This window comes from Oncorhynchus keta, chromosome 15 (genome assembly GCF_023373465.1).
Source record: "Oncorhynchus keta strain PuntledgeMale-10-30-2019 chromosome 15, Oket_V2, whole genome shotgun sequence".
In the NCBI taxonomy this organism is placed as follows: Eukaryota; Metazoa; Chordata; class Actinopteri; order Salmoniformes; family Salmonidae; genus Oncorhynchus; species Oncorhynchus keta.
Genome location: NC_068435.1, coordinates 15,391,041 through 15,411,122, shown reverse-complemented (window position 1 = coordinate 15,411,122; position 20,082 = coordinate 15,391,041). Strand labels below are relative to the sequence as shown.

At 45.3% G+C, this 20,082-nt stretch overlaps 1 protein-coding gene across 3 annotated transcripts in view; it reads left to right on the top strand.

Moving 5' to 3' along the window:
• Positions 1-20,082, top strand: part of LOC118400379 (small conductance calcium-activated potassium channel protein 2-like) — a 55,550-nt gene that overhangs the window by 7,368 nt on the left and 28,100 nt on the right. For all 3 annotated transcript variants that reach the window (XM_035797187.2, XM_035797189.2, XM_035797188.2), the window contains exon 2: positions 15,718-16,167. In XM_035797187.2, the coding sequence (XP_035653080.2) occupies positions 15,718-16,167 (450 nt within the window). The remainder of the gene's footprint in view (positions 1-15,717; positions 16,168-20,082) is intronic.

Genomic DNA, 20,082 nt, shown 5'->3' with positions numbered 1-20,082 from the left:
TCATTGTCCTGCTGGAAGTTGAACCTCTTGTCCCAGTCTCAAATCTCTGGAAGACTGAAACAGGTTTCCCTCAAGAATTTCCCTTCATTTAGCGCCATCCATCATTCCTTCAATTCTGACCAGTTTCCCAGTCCCTGCCAATGAAAAACATCCCCACAGCATGATGCTGCCACCACCATGCTTCACTGTGGGGATGGTGTTCTTGGGGTGATGCGTGGTGTTGGGTTTGCGCCAGACATAGCTTTTTCCTTGATGGCCAAAAAGCTACATTTTAATTTCATCTGACCAGAGTACCTTCTTTCATATGTTTGGGGAGTCTCCCACATACCTTTTGGCGAACACCAAACGTGTTTGCTGATTTTTTTCTTTAAGCAATGGCTTTTTTTCTGGCCACTCTTCCATAAAGCCCAGTTCTGTGGAGTGTATGGCTTAAAGTCGTCCTATGGACAGATACTCCAATCTCCGCTGTGGAGATTAAACAAGTTCTTTTTTTCATTTCACTTCACCAATTTGGACTATTTTGTCTATGTCCATTACATGAAATCCAAATGAAAATCCATTTAAATTACAGGTTGTAATGCAACAAAATAGGAAAAAACGCCAAGGGGGATGAATACTTTTGCAAGGCACTGTATGTAGTTTGATATACAGTACCAGTCAAAAGTTTGGACACACCTACTCATTCAAGGGTTTTTCTTTATTTGTACTATTTTCTACATTATAGAGTAGTGAAGATATCAAAACTATGAAATAACACATATGGAATCATGTAGTAACCAAAAAAGTTCTAAACAAATCAAAATATATTTTAAATTTTAGATTCTTCAAAGTAGCCACCGTTTGCCTTCATGACAGCTTTGCACACTCTTGGCATTCTCTCAACCAGCTTCATGAGGTAGTCACCTGGAATGCATTTCAATTAACAGGTGTGGCTTCATTTGTGGATTTTTTTGTGGAATTTCTTTCCTTTTCTTTAATGCGTTTGCGACAATCACTTGTGTTGGAAGGGGTGGTATACATAAGATAGCCCTATTTGGTACAAGACCAAGTCCATATTATGGCAAGAACAGCTCAAATAAGCGAAGAGAAACGACAGTCCATCATTACTTTAAGACATGAAGGTCAGTCAATGCCGAAAATTTCAAGAACTTTGTAAGTTTCTTCAAGTGCAGTCGCAAAAACAATCAAGCGATATGATAAAACTGGCTCTCGTGAGGACCGCCACAGGAAAGGACGAACCAGAGTTACCTCTGCTTCAGAGGATAAGTTCGTTAGTTAACTGCACCTCATATTGCAGCCGAAATAAATGTAATAAAAGTAACAGACACATCTCAACATCAACTGTTCAGAGGAAACTGCGTAAATCAGGCCTTCATGGTCGAATTGCTGCAAAGAAACCACTACTTAAAGACACCAATAATAAGAAGATACTTGCTTGGGCCAAGAAACATGAGCAATGGACATTAGACCGGTGGACATTTTTTTTGGTCTGATAAGTCCAAATTTGAGATTTTTTGTTCCAACCGTCGTGTCTTTGTGAGACGCAGATAAGGTGAACAGATGATCTCTGCATGCGTGGTTCCCACTATGAAGCATGGAGGAGGAGGTGTGATGGTGTGGGGGGTGCTTTGCAGTTGACACTGTCATGATTTACTTAGAATTCAAGGCACACTTAACCAGCATAGCTACCACAGCGTTCTGCAGCGATACGCCATCCCATCTGATTTGCGCATAGTGGGACTATAATTTGTTTTTCATCAGGACAATGACCCAAAACACACCTCCAGGCTGTGTTAGGGCTATTTGACCAAGAAGGAGAGTGAGGGAGTGCTGCATCAGATGACCTGGCCTACACAATCACCCGACCTCAACCCAATTGAGATGGTTTGGGATGAGTTGGGCCATGAAGGAAGGAAAAGCAGCCAACAAGTGCTCAGCATATGTGGAAAATAATTCCTCATGAAGCTGGTTGAGAGAATGCTAAGAGTGTGCAAAGCTGTCATCGAGGCCAAGGGTGGATACTTTGAAGATTCTAAAATATAAGATATATTTTGATTTGTTTAACACTTTTTTGGGGGTTATTACATGATTCCATATGTGTTATTACATAGTTGTGATGTCTTCACTAATATTCTACAATGTAGAAATTGTCAAAATAAAGAAAAACCCTTGAATGAGTAGGTGTCCAAACTTTTGACCGGTACTGCGTGTTGTTATTGTAGACACACACACACACGCACACACACACACAATGTTCATAGCTATGTAGTTTGATATGCTGGTTTAAACACACACGATGATGATGTTCATCGCTAAGTAGTCACTACGTAGTTTGATTATCACGGTGAGCAGTCAGTGTAGCCATAGACATTTCCATCGCTAAGGCCTTGTTGTGTAACACTAAAACAAGTATAGATGAGAAGAATATGGAACCTCCCCTCTCTTAGGGCTTTCTGATTCTTAACCCCTTTAATAGACTCCCTCACGAGTCCTTTGTCACTGTGCCAGCTTATTTTTTAACCCTTTCATGGCTAGTTCCGGGGGTGTCCATTTCATAACCGCCTCCATCCTATTTCTCTCTTTTCTCTTCTCAAGTGAAAAACCTTTTAAAATAATAAATGTACACTAAAGGAGCCCGAGGGCATTAAAAACAGCAGCAATTAATTGTATTACAATTAAAAACACATCATAGAAGCAAACTATATCTGGCCACTGTGAGCGCAGTTCCCAGAACTGTGTAGAAAGTCGGACGTAATTGCCGGGCATTGGGAGAATCCTATGGAGAATTATAGGGATTCTATTATATTTGGGCCTCAAAACAACACAGGTTGTGCGAGTAGTATAGTGTGTTAGTGTACTGACTGTAAGTGTCTGGGCAGTGTGGGGGTTCTACTGGGTGCTGCCTGTGTCAGAGCCACGTTACGTCACATGTCCAAAGGGCTTTCTCTTAGAATAGACCTGAAGGACAGATATCTTGTTTTGTCTTGTGTTTTCTCGTCATTTTCCACCGGGATTCTGAGGTATAGCGGTCATTTCCTGGGTAGGGTCTCGATGTACTATGAAGGTGGTTACAGTTGCACCAGGAACAAGGTTTGCAGCTGTCTTCTCCCCAAGAGAATTTAACATAAAGGTGAAAAGGGTAGAACTAATGTTACAAGAAGGAATAAAGCATTAGGGTAAAGCCTACCACAAAAACAGGTGTGAAGCACTTAGTACAACCTGGGTCTAATCTCCACGTTAATCCATTGCTCTTTGCATTGCTGTCTCTTTCTCTTTTTTTCTTCTCTCTCTCTCCCTCTTTCCCTCTCCAAACTAAAACTAACATAATAAATGTAAGGCTGGATATCCACAAAATTCTCCAGTCAATCTTTTCTGAGTTTGTTATGGTATTGATCCATCCTATGTTATAGGTTGTTATGGTAACGATCCATCCTATGCTATAGGTTGTTATGGTATTGATCCATCCTATGCTATAGGTTGTTATGGTATTGATCCATCCTATGCTATAGGTTGACGGGCGGTGGCCCGTTCCTGTAGGTTCATGCTCTACAACATCCGCAGAGTACGACCCTGCCTCACACAGGAAGCGGCGCAGGTCCTAATCCAGGCACTTGTCATCTCCCGTCTGGATTACTGCAACTCGCTGTTGGCTGGGCTCCCTGCCTGTGCCATTAAACCCCTACAACTCATCCAGAACGCCGCAGCCCGTCTGGTGTTCAACCTTCCCAAGTTCTCTCACGTCACCCCGCTCCTCCGCTCTCTCCACTGGCTTCCAGTTGAAGCTCGCATCCGCTACAAGACCATGGTGCTTGCCTACGGAGCTGTGAGCGGAACGGCACCTCAGTACCTCCAGGCTCTGATCAGGCCCTACACCCAAACAATGGCACTGCGTTCATCCACCTCTGGCCTGCTCGCCTCCCTACCACTGAGGAAGTACAGTTCCCGCTCAGCCCAGTCAAAACTGTTCGCTGCTCTGGCTCCCCAATGGTGGAACACACTCCCTCACGACGCCAGGACAGCGGAGTCAATCACCACCTTCCGGAGACACCTGAAACCCCACCTCTTTAAGGAATACCTAGGATAGGATAAAGTAATCCTTCTCACCCCCCTTAAAAGATTTAGATGCACTATTGTAAAGTGGCTGTTCCACTGGATGTCATAAGGTGAATGCACCAATTTGTAAGTCGCTCTGGATAAGAGCGTCTGCTAAATGACTTAAATGTTAAATGTAAATGTAAATGTTATGCTGGGCACTGCCTACTATTGATGTTTCGGCCTCTGTCGGAATTTAGTGGAGGCTCAAAATGACTACTGAAGTTGCGTTCTGAGACAGTAAGTTCAGCGCTGTGAGACAAAGTCGTGTGATTGCACCCAGTGCTTGACTCTGACTGAAATAGGTTCCGGTACTGTTTTATATACTGTTGAGCTAATATTCTATAAGAGGAATAGGAGCTTAAGCAGTAGAACATTTGAGGTGCTGGTACTCAGCTCCGGTGATCTCCTGCCCAAATCAAGCACTGACTGCACCAATGAAAGAGTATTTATTGCCTGTTTTAATAACCTCAGAGTAAAATTTATGACTGTTTGTCCCTATGATGTCAAATAGTCATGAATAGTCAAATAGTCAAAGGCTGCATAATAGGATGATGTAGTCTAATGAGTTGGCAAATGTTGTACAAACAGAGGGGCCTTTACTGGTTTAAAGTGTGTGTGTGTGTGTGTGTGTGTGTGTGTGTGTGTGTGTGTGTGTGTGTGTGTGTGTGTGTGTGTGTGTGTGTGTGTGCGTGCGTGCGTGCGTGGAGGGGGGCCGACTCCTACTGTGAAAACAGAGGGACACGCTGGGAGAGACTGTTAGTGTTCATGTGTGTGTATTAGTAGGGTATTCCACCTAATCTAGAATATATACAACAATCTAGCATCAATCAAGTAATCAAGAGGTAATTGCATTCTATGGAGGGGAATGGGCCAATAGCAAAGATTAGTAAAGAGGAACGTGCTAGACAGGATAAGCAGAACATTAGAATGCTGGCCTCGTTGCATTTGCATATTCAACAGCAAGACTAAATTATACTAGGATTGGAGTCACACATCAATGTTTAGTTTAGTGAGAAAAGTCAGGATTTTTTTTTTGTCACATTCTGTCACATTAAAATTCCACATTTTGTGAGGACCATTGCAAATCTGCCAGCCAGTCTAGAGCTGTGAAGCATTATTAACTAATACCCGGGTAGCACCCACAACTAATACCCGGGTAGCACACACAACTAATACCCGGGTAGCAACCACAACTAATACCCGGGTAGCACACACAACTAATACCTGGGTAGAACACACAACTAATACCTGGGTAGCAACCACAACTAATACCCGGGTAGCACACACAACTAATACCTGGGTAGCACACACAACTAATACCCGGGTAGCACACACAACTAATACCCGGGTAGCAACCACAACTAATACCCGGGTAGCACACACAACTAATACCCGGGTAGCACACACAACTAATACCCGGGTAGCACACACAACTAATACCCGGGTAGCACACACAACTAATACCTGGATAGCACACACAACTAATACCTGGGTAGCACACACAACTAATACCCGGGTAGCACACACAACTAATACCCGGGTAGCACACACAACTAATACCCGGGTAGCACACACAACTAATACCCGGGTAGCACACACAACTAATACCCGGGTAGCACTCACAACTAATACCTGGGTAGCACACACAACTAATACCCGGGTAGCACACACAACTAATACCCGGGTAGCACACACAACTAATACCTGGGTAGCACACACAACTAATACCCGGGTAGCACACACAACTAATACCCGGGTAGCAACCACAACTAATACCCGGGTAGCACACACAACTAATACCTGGGTAGAACACACAACTAATACCCGGGTAGCAACCACAACTAATACCTGGGTAGCACACACAACTAATACCCGGGTAGCACACACAACTAATACCCGGGTAGCACACACAACTAATACCCGGGTAGCACACACAACTAATACCCGGGTAGCACACACAACTCATACCTGGGTAGCACACACAACTAATACCTGGGTAGCACACACAACTAATACCCGGGTAGCACACACAACTAATACCCGGGTAGCACACACAACTAATACCCGGGTAGCACACACAACTAATACCTGGGTAGCACACACAACTAATACCCGGTTAGCACACACAACTAATACCCGGGTAGCACACACAACTAATACCCGGGTAGCACACACAACTAATACCTGGGTAGCACACACAACTAATACTGTGTTAGCACGCACAACTAATACCGTGTTAGCACGCACAACTAATACCGTGTTAGCACGCACAACTAATACCGTGTTAGCACGCACAACTAATACCCAGGTAGCACGCACAACTAATACCGTGTTAGCACTCACAACTAATACCTTGTTAGCACGCACAACTAATACCGTGTTAGCACGTGTAACGGATGTGAAACGGCTAGCTTAGTTAGCGGCGGTGCGCGCTAAATAGCGTTTCAATTGGTGATGTCACTTGCTCTGAGACCTTGAAGTAGTTGTTCCCCTTGCTCTGCAAGGGCCGCGGCTTTTGTGGAGCGATGGGTAACGATGATTCGTGGGTGACTGTTGTTGATGTGTGCAGAGGGTCCCTGGTTCGCACCCGGGTATGGGCGAGGGGACGGTCTAAAGTTATACTGTTACATTGATGCTGTTGACCCGGATCACTGGTTGCTGCGGAAAGAGGAGGAGGTCAAAAGGGGGGTGAGTGTAACGGATGTGAAATGGCTAGCTTAGTTAGCGGTGGTGCATGCTAAATAGCGTTTCAATCGGTGACATCACTTTCTCTGAGACCTTGAAGTAGTTGTTCCCCTTGCTCTGCAAGGGCCGCAGCTTTTGTGGAGCGATGGGTAACGATGCTTCGTGGGTGACTGTTGTTGATGTGTGCAGACCGTCCCCTCGCCCATACCCGGGCGCGAACCAGGGACCCTCTGCACACATCAACAACAGTCTCCCACGAAGCATCGTGTTAGCACGCACAACTAATACCGTGTTAGCACGCACAACCTATACCCGGGTAGCACACACAACTAATACTGGGGTGGCACGCACAACTAATACCCAGGTAATACGCACGACCAATACCCAGGTAACACGCACAACTAATACCATGTTAGCACGCACAACTAATACCGTGTTAGCACTCACAACTAATACCGTGTCAGCACGCACAACTAATACCATGTTAGCACGCACAACTAATACTGGGGTGGCACGAACACCTAATACCCAGGTAATACGCACAACCAATACCCAGGTAACACGCACAACTAATACCATGTTAGCATGCACAACTAATACCATGTTAGCATGCACAACTAATACCATGTTAGCATGCACAACTAATACCGTGTTAGCATGCACAACTAATACCGTGTTAGCACACACAACTAATACCGTGTTAGCACGCACAACTAATACTGGGGTGGCACGAACAACTAATCCCAGGGTAGAACGCCGACCAATCCCCGGGGAACACGCACAAATAATACCATATTAGCACGCACAACTAATACCGTGTTAGCACGCACAACTAATACTGGGGTGGCACGCACAACTAATACTGGGGTGGCACGCACAACTAATACCGTGTTTGCACGCACAACTAATACCGGGGTAGATTGCACAACTAATACCCAGTTAATACTCATGAATAATCCCCGGGTATTAGCAAGCACGACTAATACCCAGGTAGTACGCACTACTAATACCTTGGTATTAATACTCACTACTAATACGCACAACTAATACCCTGGTAGTACGTACAACTAATACACAGGTAGTACACATTACTTCTAATACCCGGGCAGTACGCACAATACTACCTGGGTTTTAGTATGCACAACTACTACCCAGGTAGTGAACATGACTTCTAAAACCCGGATAGTACACACGACTTCTAATACCTGGGTAGTATGCATGATTTCTAATACCTGGGTACTATGCGCGGGTAGAACACGCGGCTAATACCGGGGCAGTATGCACGACTAATACCTGTGTATTAGTATGCACGACTAATACACAGGTATTAGTACGCACAACTAATACCCTGGTAGTACACATGACTAATTCCCAGGTAGTACGCACAACTACTAATACCCGGGTATTAGCACGCACGACTAATACCTGGGTATTAGTACGCATGACTAATATCCGGGCAGTACCCATGACTAATACCCGGGTATTGGTAGTGCATACTAACAATACCCGGGTACTAAACACTAATAATACCTGGGTAGTATGCACCAGCATTATCTATGTTTAGATTTATCGTTGACTTGACTCTCTGAATGTGTTCAGCACGTATGTCGTGATCAACTTATCAACAAATTCAGGGAGTCAAGTCAATGATAACTTCCAGGAAATTCCGTAAAATTTCAATTCACGACTTCATGAGAACACCTCATAGATCTATGGACAGTTTTAGAAAACGAGAACTGAATTCCAAATCATTCTCTGAATTGTCTGGAATTGATAAAGTAAGACATGCTACTAATGAGTTCCTACTGTATATTTCTCCCAAGAGAGTCCCACAACCTTTCGTTTGAACACTCTGATCCCTCTTAGAAGAAAGGGTTCTACCTGGAACCAAAAAGATTCTTCAAAGGGTTCTCCAATGGGGACGGCCGAAGAACCCTTTTAGGTTCTAGATACTGTAGCACCTTTTTTTCTAAGAGTGTGTGTCTCCTTTCGAGGGGACAGCTTTATGTGTCCTAATTAGTGCACTATTGTGATGCTGCTAAACGCCCAGTGCATTATTAGCCCGAACAATGACCCTTCAACACGGGCAATATACCTGTCTTGTCGTCTCTGTTGTTTTCTTCTTCTTCTTGTTTTGGACATAATTAATTTTTCTTTTCATCTCAGAGGAGACAAGGGGGATGATACTGCCGCTTCAGGAAGCCTGTAATTGTGCCTGTTATCAAACTGCAGTCATTTTAACCACAGGATTTGCTCCAAGGACGACCCATACTGATTCCACGGAGGAAAACTCCTACTGGGTTGTCTTTTCTTCCGGGAAATGCATGCTGACTGTTGTAGATGGGATTGTACTTTCTTAGAAAGACTATATATAAATATAAATGCATTGTGCAACAATTTCAACTATTTATCTTTGTTACAGTTCATACAAGGAAGTCAGTCAATTGATTTCACATGACTGGGCTGGGGATGTCACATGACTTGGCTGGGGATGTCACATGACTGGGCTGGGGAGTTCACATGACTGGGCTGGGGATTTCACATGACTGCGCTGGGGATGTCACATGACTGGGCTGGGGATTTCACATGACTGGGCTGGGGATGTCACATGACTGGGCTGGGGATGTCACATGACTGGGCTCGGGATGTCACATGACTGGGCTGGGGATTTCACATGACTGGGCTGGGGATTTCACATGACTGGGCTGGGGATTTGACATGACTGGGCTGGGGATTTCACATGACTGGGCTGGGGATTTGACATGACTTGGGCTGGGGATTTCACACGACTGGGCTGGGGATTTGACATGACTGGGCTGGGGATTTCACATGACTGGGCTGGGGATTTGACATGACTGGGCTGGGGATGTCACATGACTGGGCTGGGGATTTCACATGACTGGGCTGGGGATTTCACATGACTTGGGCTGGGGATTTCACACGACTGGGCTGGGGATTTGACATGACTGGGCTGGGGATTTCACATGACTGGGCTGGGGATTTCACATGACTGGGCTGGGGATGTCACATGACTGGGCTGGGGATTTCACATGACTGGGCTGGGGATTTCACATGACTGGGCTGGGGATGTCACATGACTGGGCTGGGGATGTCACATGACTGGGCTGGGGAGTTCACATGACTGGGCTGGGGATGTCACATGACTGGGCTGGGGATTTCACATGCCTGGGCTGGGGATGTCACATGACTGGGCTGGGGATTTGACATGCCTGGGCTGGGGATGTCACATGACTGGGCTGGGGATTTGACATGACTGGGCTGGGGATTTCACATGACTGGGCTGGGGATGTCACATGACTGGGCTGGGGATTTCACATGACTGGGCTGGGGATGTCACATGACTGGGCTGGGGACGTCACATGACTGGGCTGGGGAGTTCACATGACTGGGCTGGGGATGTCACATGACTGGGCTGGGGATTTCACATGCCTGGGCTGGGGATGTCACATGACTGGGCTGGGGATGTCACATGACTGGGCTGGGGATTTGACATGACTGGGCCGGGGATTTCACATGACTGGGCTGGGGATGTCACATGACTGGGCTGGGGATTTCACATGACTGGGCTGGGGATTTGACATGACTGGGCTGGGGATTTCACATGACTGGGCTGGGGATTTGACATGACTGGGCTGGGGATGTCACATGACTGGGCTGGGGATTTCAAATGACTGGGCTGGGGATGTCACATGACTGGGCTGGGGATGTCACATGACTGGGCTGGGGATTTCACATGACTGGGCTGGGGATGTCACATGACTGGGCTGGGGATTTGACATGACTGGGCTGGGGATTTGACATGACTGGGCTGGGGATTTCACACGACTGGGCTGGGGATTTGACATGACTGGGCTGGGGATGTCACATGACTGGGCTGGGGATTTCACACGACTGGGCTGGGGATTTCACACGACTGGGCTGGGGATTTGACATGACTGGGCTGGGGATTTCACACGACTGGGCTGGGGATTTCACACGACTGGGCTGGGGATTTGACATGACTGGGCTGGGAGGGCATAGGCCCACCACTGTGGAGCCAGGCCCAGCCAATCAGAATGAGATTTTCCCCACAAAAGGGTTTCATTACAGGCATAAATACTCCTTGTAAGTATGGAACATTTCTGGGATGTTTTGTTTCAGCTCATGAAACATGGGGCCAACACTTTACATGTTGCGTTTATATTTTTGTTCAGTATATATTAGTTAACCATGAGGCTATGCTGTTTACCGTGTACACTGTACATACAGTGTAGTACACAGGAAGGATTCTATAAGCAATTGGTCGCACCGTTTACATTGAAACATCGTTGTTATACTGTCTATCAAAGTACGTTTACACCTTTCCTTAGACCATTTTCAAGGCCACATAGACAGGCATAGTATGAATGGGTGGTGGTGTTTTACATGTTTACTAGTAAGACATACAGAGATCCTGGCTGGCCCTGTTGGTTGGGTTGAACAGCCCTGGTGCCTGCTCGCCTGTCACAGAAATATGACAACATGACAAACCGTCAGCTATAGCCTATAGCTCTCCTTCTTAACAGGGGCATGCTGAGGAGGTCCTCAGGGGTCTGTCCTCTCTTTATTTCCTTCCCTCTCTCCACCCCCACCTCGTGTCCCTCCATTTTCTCTGTATGAGTTGGCCCCCTCCACACATGTGCCACATGTCCGAATACACATATTATGCAGCCACACACAGCAGGCAGGCAGGCAGGCACACACACACACACATACACACACACGCGCACACACACACCTCTCTCCCTGCCCACCATTGTCCAGTTGAGCTTTTCAGTTATCCCTGGCTACAGACAGTCTATCGCCAGGCCTTCTCCGATACTTGGTCAAGACATGCACGCACACACACACACACACACACACACACACACACACACACACACACACACACACACACACACACACACACACACACACACACACACACACACACACACACACACACACACACACACACACACGCTTATGCACATTCACACACACACAAACCCACACACACACAGGTTGGCTGTACAGTGCACTTTTTCAATTTCAGGAGTTTGTGTGTGCATTAAAAACAGAGGTGCAGTAGCTCCTTCACGTCCAAAAGGAGGGGGGTCTTCTATTGGATTGGAGCCGGTTAAAGGGACGAGTAAAGGAGGGGGGTATTCTATTAGATTGGAGCCGGTTAAAGGGACGAGTAAAGGAGCGGGGTATTCTATTAGATTGGAGCCGGTTAAAGGGACGAGTAAAGGAGGGGGGTATTCTATTAGATTGGAGCCGGTTAAAGGGACGAGTAAAGGAGGGGGGTATTCTATTAGATTGGAGCCGGTTAAAGGGACGAGTAAAGGAGGGGGCATTCTATTAGATTGGAGCCGGTTAAAGGGACGAGTAAAGGAGGGGTATTCTATTAGATTGGAGCCGGTTAAAGGGACGAGTAAAGGAGGCGGTATTCTATTAGATTGGAGCCGGTGAAAGGGACGAGTAAAGGAGGGGGGTATTCTATTCGATTGGAGCCGGTTAAAGGGACGAGTAAAGGAGCGGGGTATTCTATTAGATTGGAGCCGGTTAAAGGGACGAGTAAAGGAGCGGGGTATTCTATTAGATTGGAGCCGGTTAAAGGGACGAGTAAAGGAGCGGGGTATTCTATTAGATTGGAGCCGGTTAAAGGGACGAGTAAAGGAGGGGGTATTCTATTAGATTGGAGCCGGTTAAAGGGACGAGTAAAGGAGGGGGTATTCTATTAGATTGGAGCCGGTTAAAGGGACGAGTAAAGGAGGGGGTATTCTATTAGATTGGAGCCGGTTAAAGGGACGAGTAAAGGAGGGGGGCATTCTATTAGATTGGAGCCGGTTAAAGGGACGAGTAAAGGAGGGGGTATTCTATTAGATTGGAGCCGGTTAAAGGGACGAGTAAAGGAGGGGGTATTCTATTAGATTGGAGCCGGTTAAAGGGACGAGTAAAGGAGGGGGTATTCTATTAGATTGGAGCCGGTTAAAGGGACGAGTAAAGGAGGGGGGCATTCTATTAGATTGGAGCCGGTTAAAGGGACGAGTAAAGGAGGGGGGTATTCTATTAGATTGGAGCCGGTTAAAGGGACGAGTAAAGGAGGGGGCATTCTATTAGATTGGAGCCGGTTAAAGGGACGAGTAAAGGAGGGGGTATTCTATTAGATTGGAGCCGGTTAAAGGGACGAGTAAAGGAGGGGGTCATTCTATTAGATTGGAGCCGGTTAAAGGGACGAGTAAAGGAGGGGGGCATTCTATTAGATTGGAGCCGGTTAAAGGGATGAGTAAAGGAGGGGGTATTCTATTAGATTGGAGCCGGTTAAAGGGACGAGTAAAGGAGCGGGGTATTCTATTAGATTGGAGCCGGTTAAAGGGACGAGTAAAGGAGGGGGTATTCTATTAGATTGGAGCCGGTTAAAGGGACGAGTAAAGGAGGGAGGGATGGAGGAAGGGAGAGAGAGAGAGAGAGAGAGAGAGAGTTAGAGGAGGAGATAGGCAGAGAGTTGCAGTGCTTCATTTAAACTGTTCTGCACTGTGGCTTTTCAATTTGATTAGGAGGCTCCATTTCATACGGGATGGATGCTGTGTGCCATTCAGAATGAAATTGAAGCGTTCACCGGGGCAGACAGCTATCCTGTGTCTCCTCCTGAAGGAGGATCAGCGGACAAGGTCAACTGCGGCCTGTTGTGTCCCAATGGCACCCTATTCCTCATTCAGTCCACTATACAGGGTATAGGGTGCCATTGGGATGCAGAATTATTGTCGGGGGTGAGAAACAGGAAAGAGCACCCTCAGCAAAGGCAAAGAGTGTGGTTTTAAGTGGATATTATTAAATGCATCATATGTTTTGTTTATTCTGTTTGTAAGTCAAATACGATTAACTGAAATGCATGGTAAATTCACCAAAATGAAACGCATCACAATAGAGAATCAGTAGTTAAAATGTAAAACTGTATATTATGTGTTTTGAGGAAGGTACAGTGTGAGCTCTTTTGGGATATCCATGTGATATTTGCCTGCAGAAAAAGGTTATGTATTACCTGTACCTCCATCTTACCTTTTTGTATTTCTCTTGTGCTTTCTCTTGTCTCCTAGACGATATGGACACCCCCATTTAGCAGTCAGTCAGTCAGCAGTCAGTGGTATTTTCAACCACCAAGAGAGTCTGCAGCATAATGGTCAGAAATGGAGACCAAAGCCAAGGGCAGAAGTGCATTCTTCCATCTCTCATCTCTCTCCATCAATCCTGTTCATTATGTTATTGGAATAACCTGCCATGGCTGCTTTTAGTTGACTTCCCTTGGTCTGATACGCCAGTCAAGTCATGTCTATTTTCTTTGATCGATTGCTTTGTTCAGTGATTTAAATGACAATCTTTGTCATTGTGTTTTATTTTCATGAAATAAAACACATGAATGGTAATTTTATCGGGGGAATTAATGATGACAAATAGCCATCGCTAGGGAACTGTGATCGTCCCACCTTTGTAAGCGAAAGGAGAGGTGCTAATATCAAATGAAGTTTAAGATCTTTCAAGCAACCTTTATTGGTGCTGCGTTTAAAGTAGGAATGCGCCACTATCTGAGATGTGTTTCACAGAGAGGGTCTTAATGGCTCCGATCATGAAGCTATTTAAAAGAGTAAAGGGGATTAGAACGCTGTGGTTCCCTCTAATCCTTAACCTTTCGTCTGGTCTGGTCTGGTCCGGTCTGGTCCGGTCTGGTCTGGTCCGGTCTTGTCTGGTCTGCGTCAGCAGATAGTGTCAGTGGGGCCGGAATTACTGTACTACATTTTCATTATGGGGAATCAGAGTTTATTTCCCGAACACATTTAGAGGCATTAGGGAGCTCACTCAAGCCAAATGAAAGGCAGTGTTGTCAAACACCCCCCGTTATTTCAGAAAATGCACTGTTCCATGTGAAGTTTAACAAGCCATTATGATAATCTAAGTGAAGTCCCAGAAGAGCTGTGGAGATGCCACTGGAATGCACACTAAACTACCATTGTACATGCCTCTACACTTCCAAGGTCCGTGGAACTCCTCAATTCCTCTGCTTTCCCACCAAATTAAATGCTCACCTCTCCTTGAACCTGCGCTGCAATACAATCACACTCTGGATCAAGGATTTACATTTGAGTCATTTAGCAGATGCTCTTATCCAGAGTGATTTACAGTAGTGTGAGTGCATATATTTTCATACTTTCTCTTATAGGTCCCCCATGGGAATCAAACCCACAATTCTGGAGTGGCAAATGTCATGCTTTACCAACTGAGCCACACGGGACGGCACAGAAAGGGCTGAGCAGGATCCCTCTTCAATTTAGATGCAGTTTTTGATACACAGAGAGGAGACGAAGACACATCTTTGAGTAAAGAATGTTCTTGTTTTCCCCTTGCAGAAACTCTTGATTCAGTTTTTCCTGCTTCTCTGATTATAGAAGCATCACTCACTCCTTCTTTTTGGACACCCCATCTATGGGCTTTGCAGGAAAGAGTGTTTCTTTAACAGGAAACAAGGTCACGCAACACATTAATCTTTCATGACTAAATTTGTGCTGCGCAAAGAGGACATTTTCTGCACTTTGTAGGGTCCACTATTAGTTATATGGCTTTATTTATACATTCATCTCCATTCATTATTCATGTGCTTTTGCCCTGCAGATGTGGATGCGCTTTTCTTGAGGGACAGCTGATATGAGTGCAATGTACAACAGAACACACAACACAGAGATTGCACTGATTTAGTGCAGGGCAGTGTTTCTGGTTCGTGCTTCTGGTTTGTGGACCGGCTCCGGTCCATGGGACATTAGTCAAATTGAAGTTATAAAGGAAAGGTGCTCCTCCCATTCTCTGACACCAGACTGATTGGTGGTTTGTTTCTCTAACAACCTCTTGTGTTTTTGTTGCCAGGCAACCACTGAGCAGAAGAAGCTGAGCCATGCTGGATCCAAGCCCTGCCTCTCCGAGAGCAGCGGCCGACTCCCTCAGATAGCCATGAACACCTGCAAGTACAATGGTGGCGTAGTGAGACCACTGGGCAGCCTGGCGTCGTCGCGGCGCAACCTAGCAGAGCTCGACTCGGAGACGCAGCCCCTCCAGACGTTGCACAGCTCCGGCCTGGAGGTGGTGGTATCAAAGGGCAACGGCGAGGACCCCAGCAAGGCGTCCAATGAGAGCCTGGTCAGGGACGGAAACGGTGCTCCTGTGAAGAAGAACAAGGACATTGGCTATAGGCTCGGCCACCGGAGGGCGCTCTTTGAGAAACGGAAGAGACTCAGTGACTACGCCCTCATCTTTGGAATGTTCGGGATCGTCGTCATGGTGACTGAGACTGAACTGTCCTGGGGAGTTTACGGCAAGGTAATTAGTGTGGGTGGTCTTTTTGTTTGTTGAATAACTCCAATGCTGAAATTCTCTGAGTCGCTATACACAATTTCCCCACTGTGGGGGAAAACACGAGGGAGTTCTCATAGACCGGCAGCAAAAAAAGCCTCATGTTGCTTATGAATGCATTTCACACTACTTTTAAATTCTAATTGGATTGTAAGGCTCGTATGAATGTCCTGCTTAATATATTGTTTGTGTCATCCTCACAAATCAACTGCATTACACTAAAACACTTCAAATTCAACCAGTAAAATGTCAATGAACATTAGCATTCTAGCCAACTGCTGCATCCAAAAATAGGATCTTTGCAACAATCACAACCAAATGTAATCTTAGCAACTGTTCAAGCAATAATCAAAACAACATTGTAATGCTATGAGAGCTCCCCCAAAAAATGATTTAGTTTTGAAGTTATTACTACGTAAATCTAGACTATGTTTAATGGCTGCAGATGGCAAACGGCAATTGTTTTCCCCCATACTTGTTTATGACGTGAATAACGACTCTGAGTATGCTATGTTTAGATAGGAAGTCATGTTAAACATGGTGAACACATGGTGAACTTCAGAGATATTTGTGTAAGTAGAATGACAATGTTTGCGATTCAAAAAATGTCAGAGCTTGGCCAAAGGACTGTTTTCACTAGGCTGCTGCTGGTATTTTGAGAGTCACTTTGAAGCCTGCCCTGCAGCCAAACACAACGCTGCCCAATCAGAGAGCTGCTTCAAAGTGTCGGACATTATCTCTGACCAGCACGTGGAAGTGTCAGGACAACCCAACATGGCGGCAGGCTGTTGTCATTTCAGGGTCGCCACGACCTGGTCACGACTCCCTGACCTATCATTAGCTCCATCAACCAATCAATTTGGATTTGGGCAGTGCTTTCTGTACCAAACATTTGTCACAGTGCACTTAGGGAAAGGTTTGGCCCCAATGTTTACAAGACTGCACTGTTGGCTAGCGTCACCACATAGTCAATGCAACGAGCCAGCATTGATTGGCCTAAGTAATAGGCTGGAACGGCTACTGAATTTTTTACAACTGCATGACGTCAAGTAAGATTGAGCAGCAATGTTTTGGTTATGTCCAGCCAATTCTACACATTTATTTGAATTGTTAAATTCAATATTGCATATACAGTGGGGCAAAAAAGTATTTAGTCAGCCACCAATTGTGCAAGTTCTCCCACTTAAAAAGATGAGAGTGGCCTGTAATTTTCATCATAGGTACAGACAAAATTAGAAAAAAAAATCCAGAAAATCACATTGTAGGATTTTTAATGAATTTCTTTGCAAATTATGGTGGAAAATAAGTATTTGGTCACCGACAAACAAGCAAGATTTCTGGCTCTCACAGACCTGTAACTTCTTCTTTAAGAGGCTCCTCTGTCCTCCACTCGTTACCTGTATTAATGGCACCTGTTTGAATTTGTTATCAGTATAAAAGACACCTGTCCACAACCTCAAACAGTCACACTCCAAACTCCACTATGGCCAAGACCAAAGAGCTGTCAAAGGACACCAGAAACAAAATTGTAGACCTGCACCAGGCTGGGAAGACTGCATCTGCAATAGGTAAGCAGCTTGGTTTGAAGAAATCAACTGTGGGAGCAATTATTAGGAAATGGAAGACATACAAGACCACTGATAATCTCCCTCGATCTGGGGCTCCACACAAGATCTCACCCCGTGGGGTCAAAATTATCACAAGAACGGTGAGCAAAAATCCCAGAACCACACGGGGGGACCTAGTGAATGACCTGCAGAGAGCTGGGACCAAAGTAACAAAGCCTACCATCAGTAACACACTACGCCGCCAGGGACTCAAATCCTGCAGTGCCAGACGTGTCCCCCTGCTTAAGCCAGTACATGTCCAGGCCCGTCTGAAGTTTGCTAGAGAGCATTTGGATGATCCAGAAGAAGATTGGGAGAATGTCATATGGTCAGATGAAACCAAAATAGAACTTTTTGGTAAAAACTCAACTCGTCGTGTTTGGAGGACAAAGAATGCTGAGTTGCATCCAAAGAACACCATACCTACTGTGAAGCATGGGGGTGGAAACATCATGCTTTGGGGCTGTTTTTCTGCAAAGGGACCAGGCCGACTGATCCGTGTAAAGGAAAGAATGAATGGGGCCATGTATCGTGAGATTTTGAGGGAAAACCTCCTTCCATCAGCAAGGGCATTGAAGATGAAATGTGGCTGGGTCTTTCAGCATGACAATGATCCCAAACACCCAGGCAACGAAGGAGTGGCTTCGTAAGAAGCATTTCAAGGTCCTGGAGTGGCCTAGCCAGGCTCCAGATCTCAACCCCATAGAACATCTTTGGAGGGAGTTGAAAGTCCGTGTTGCCCAGCAACAGCCCCAAAACATCCCTGTTCTAGAGGATATCTGCATGGAGGAATGGGCCAAAATACCAGTGACAGTGTGTGAAAACCTTGTGAAGACTTACAGAAGACTTGTCATTGCCATCAAAGGGTATATAACAAAGTATTGAGATAAACTTTTGTTATTGACCAAATACTTATTTTCCACCATAATTTGCAAATAAATTCATTAAAAATCCTACAATGTGATTTTCTGGATTTTTTTTCTCATTTTGTCTGTCATAGTTGAAGTGTACCTATGATGAAAATTACAGGCCTCTCTCATCTTTTTAAGTGGGAGAACTTGCACAATTGGTGGCTGACTAAATACTTTTTTGCCCCACTGTAGGTGTCTATAAGGTTTCTATTAACCAATTTTTGTAGTAAATTTAGATTAATTGTCGTGTTGGTCTGAGTTTAAATTGAACTGATCCCTGAGTGACACAGCAGTTCTACCATATAGAATGCGCTACAATAAGGACGAGTCATTTTTCATCTTGTATGTCACATCACATGGACATGTGAGTCAGTCAAGATTTTTTCCAACCCTTAAAGAGGTGTGGTGGGGGGTTGGTGTGTTAAAGGAAGTGAGCTTTTGGGGACTGAAAAAACCTTATACATCTGTCAGGTGGATTAATTGGTTTTACTCAATGTTATTTCACAGGGGACTTCTCAAAACAATTTCAGACATTATAGGGTCTTGAGTGGTGCCAGAGACCTGAGGGGCAAAGCAATCAAGTTGATTGCTAAAAATACATTCGCTAATTTTCTCCCCGCCTGTTACTATATATTGTGGCTGCATGATCAGTGTAATGGCTCATATTGTAATGCATGCTTACTTGACCCCACCCCAAGAGAGCATATCAATATCCATTTACAACGACTTGGTCGTCCGCGGGCCTTGACAACATAGCAATGGGCAGCTTTTACAATCGCCCCTGACGATTATTTACAATGATTCCTATTGTTGTTTTTGTCGCTGTTGTCAGGATTGTGATTACAACCCCCCCATCATTGTATAACATGTTTTACTCCCCACCATTATTACAGCTGATTCATCAAATCACTTTTTACCCACAGAGGGAAGTCTAGTAGTGCAGGTCCTTATTCCAAAGATCTATGACCCCTTTATAGACGTTGCAGCTCTAGCGTCCAAACGATCAATTCATCACTTGCACCTCTCACGGTGGGTTGCTTCCTGCTAACGCTACTGTAGAAGATGCACAACATAACTGCTCGGTTTCTGCATCTAGGCTACTATTAGATTGAAAATACCTAGTGGTGTGTTTGATGTATAAATAGTTTGTGTACTGTTTAGAGCCAATGTTTGACCTTTACTTCCTGCTACTGTCAACACTTTGTGGTGCTGTTGTTTTTAGTTCAAACCCCTTTCCTCAGCTCTCTTTTAATTTGAACCTTTAACCCGTTTTAACCTGATAATATGTGGTGTTTTCATTGTCAGTGTTCCTCTCCCTCCTACTAGCTACGTTCACTGCAGAGGGAAACCTTTTCGAAAGATAG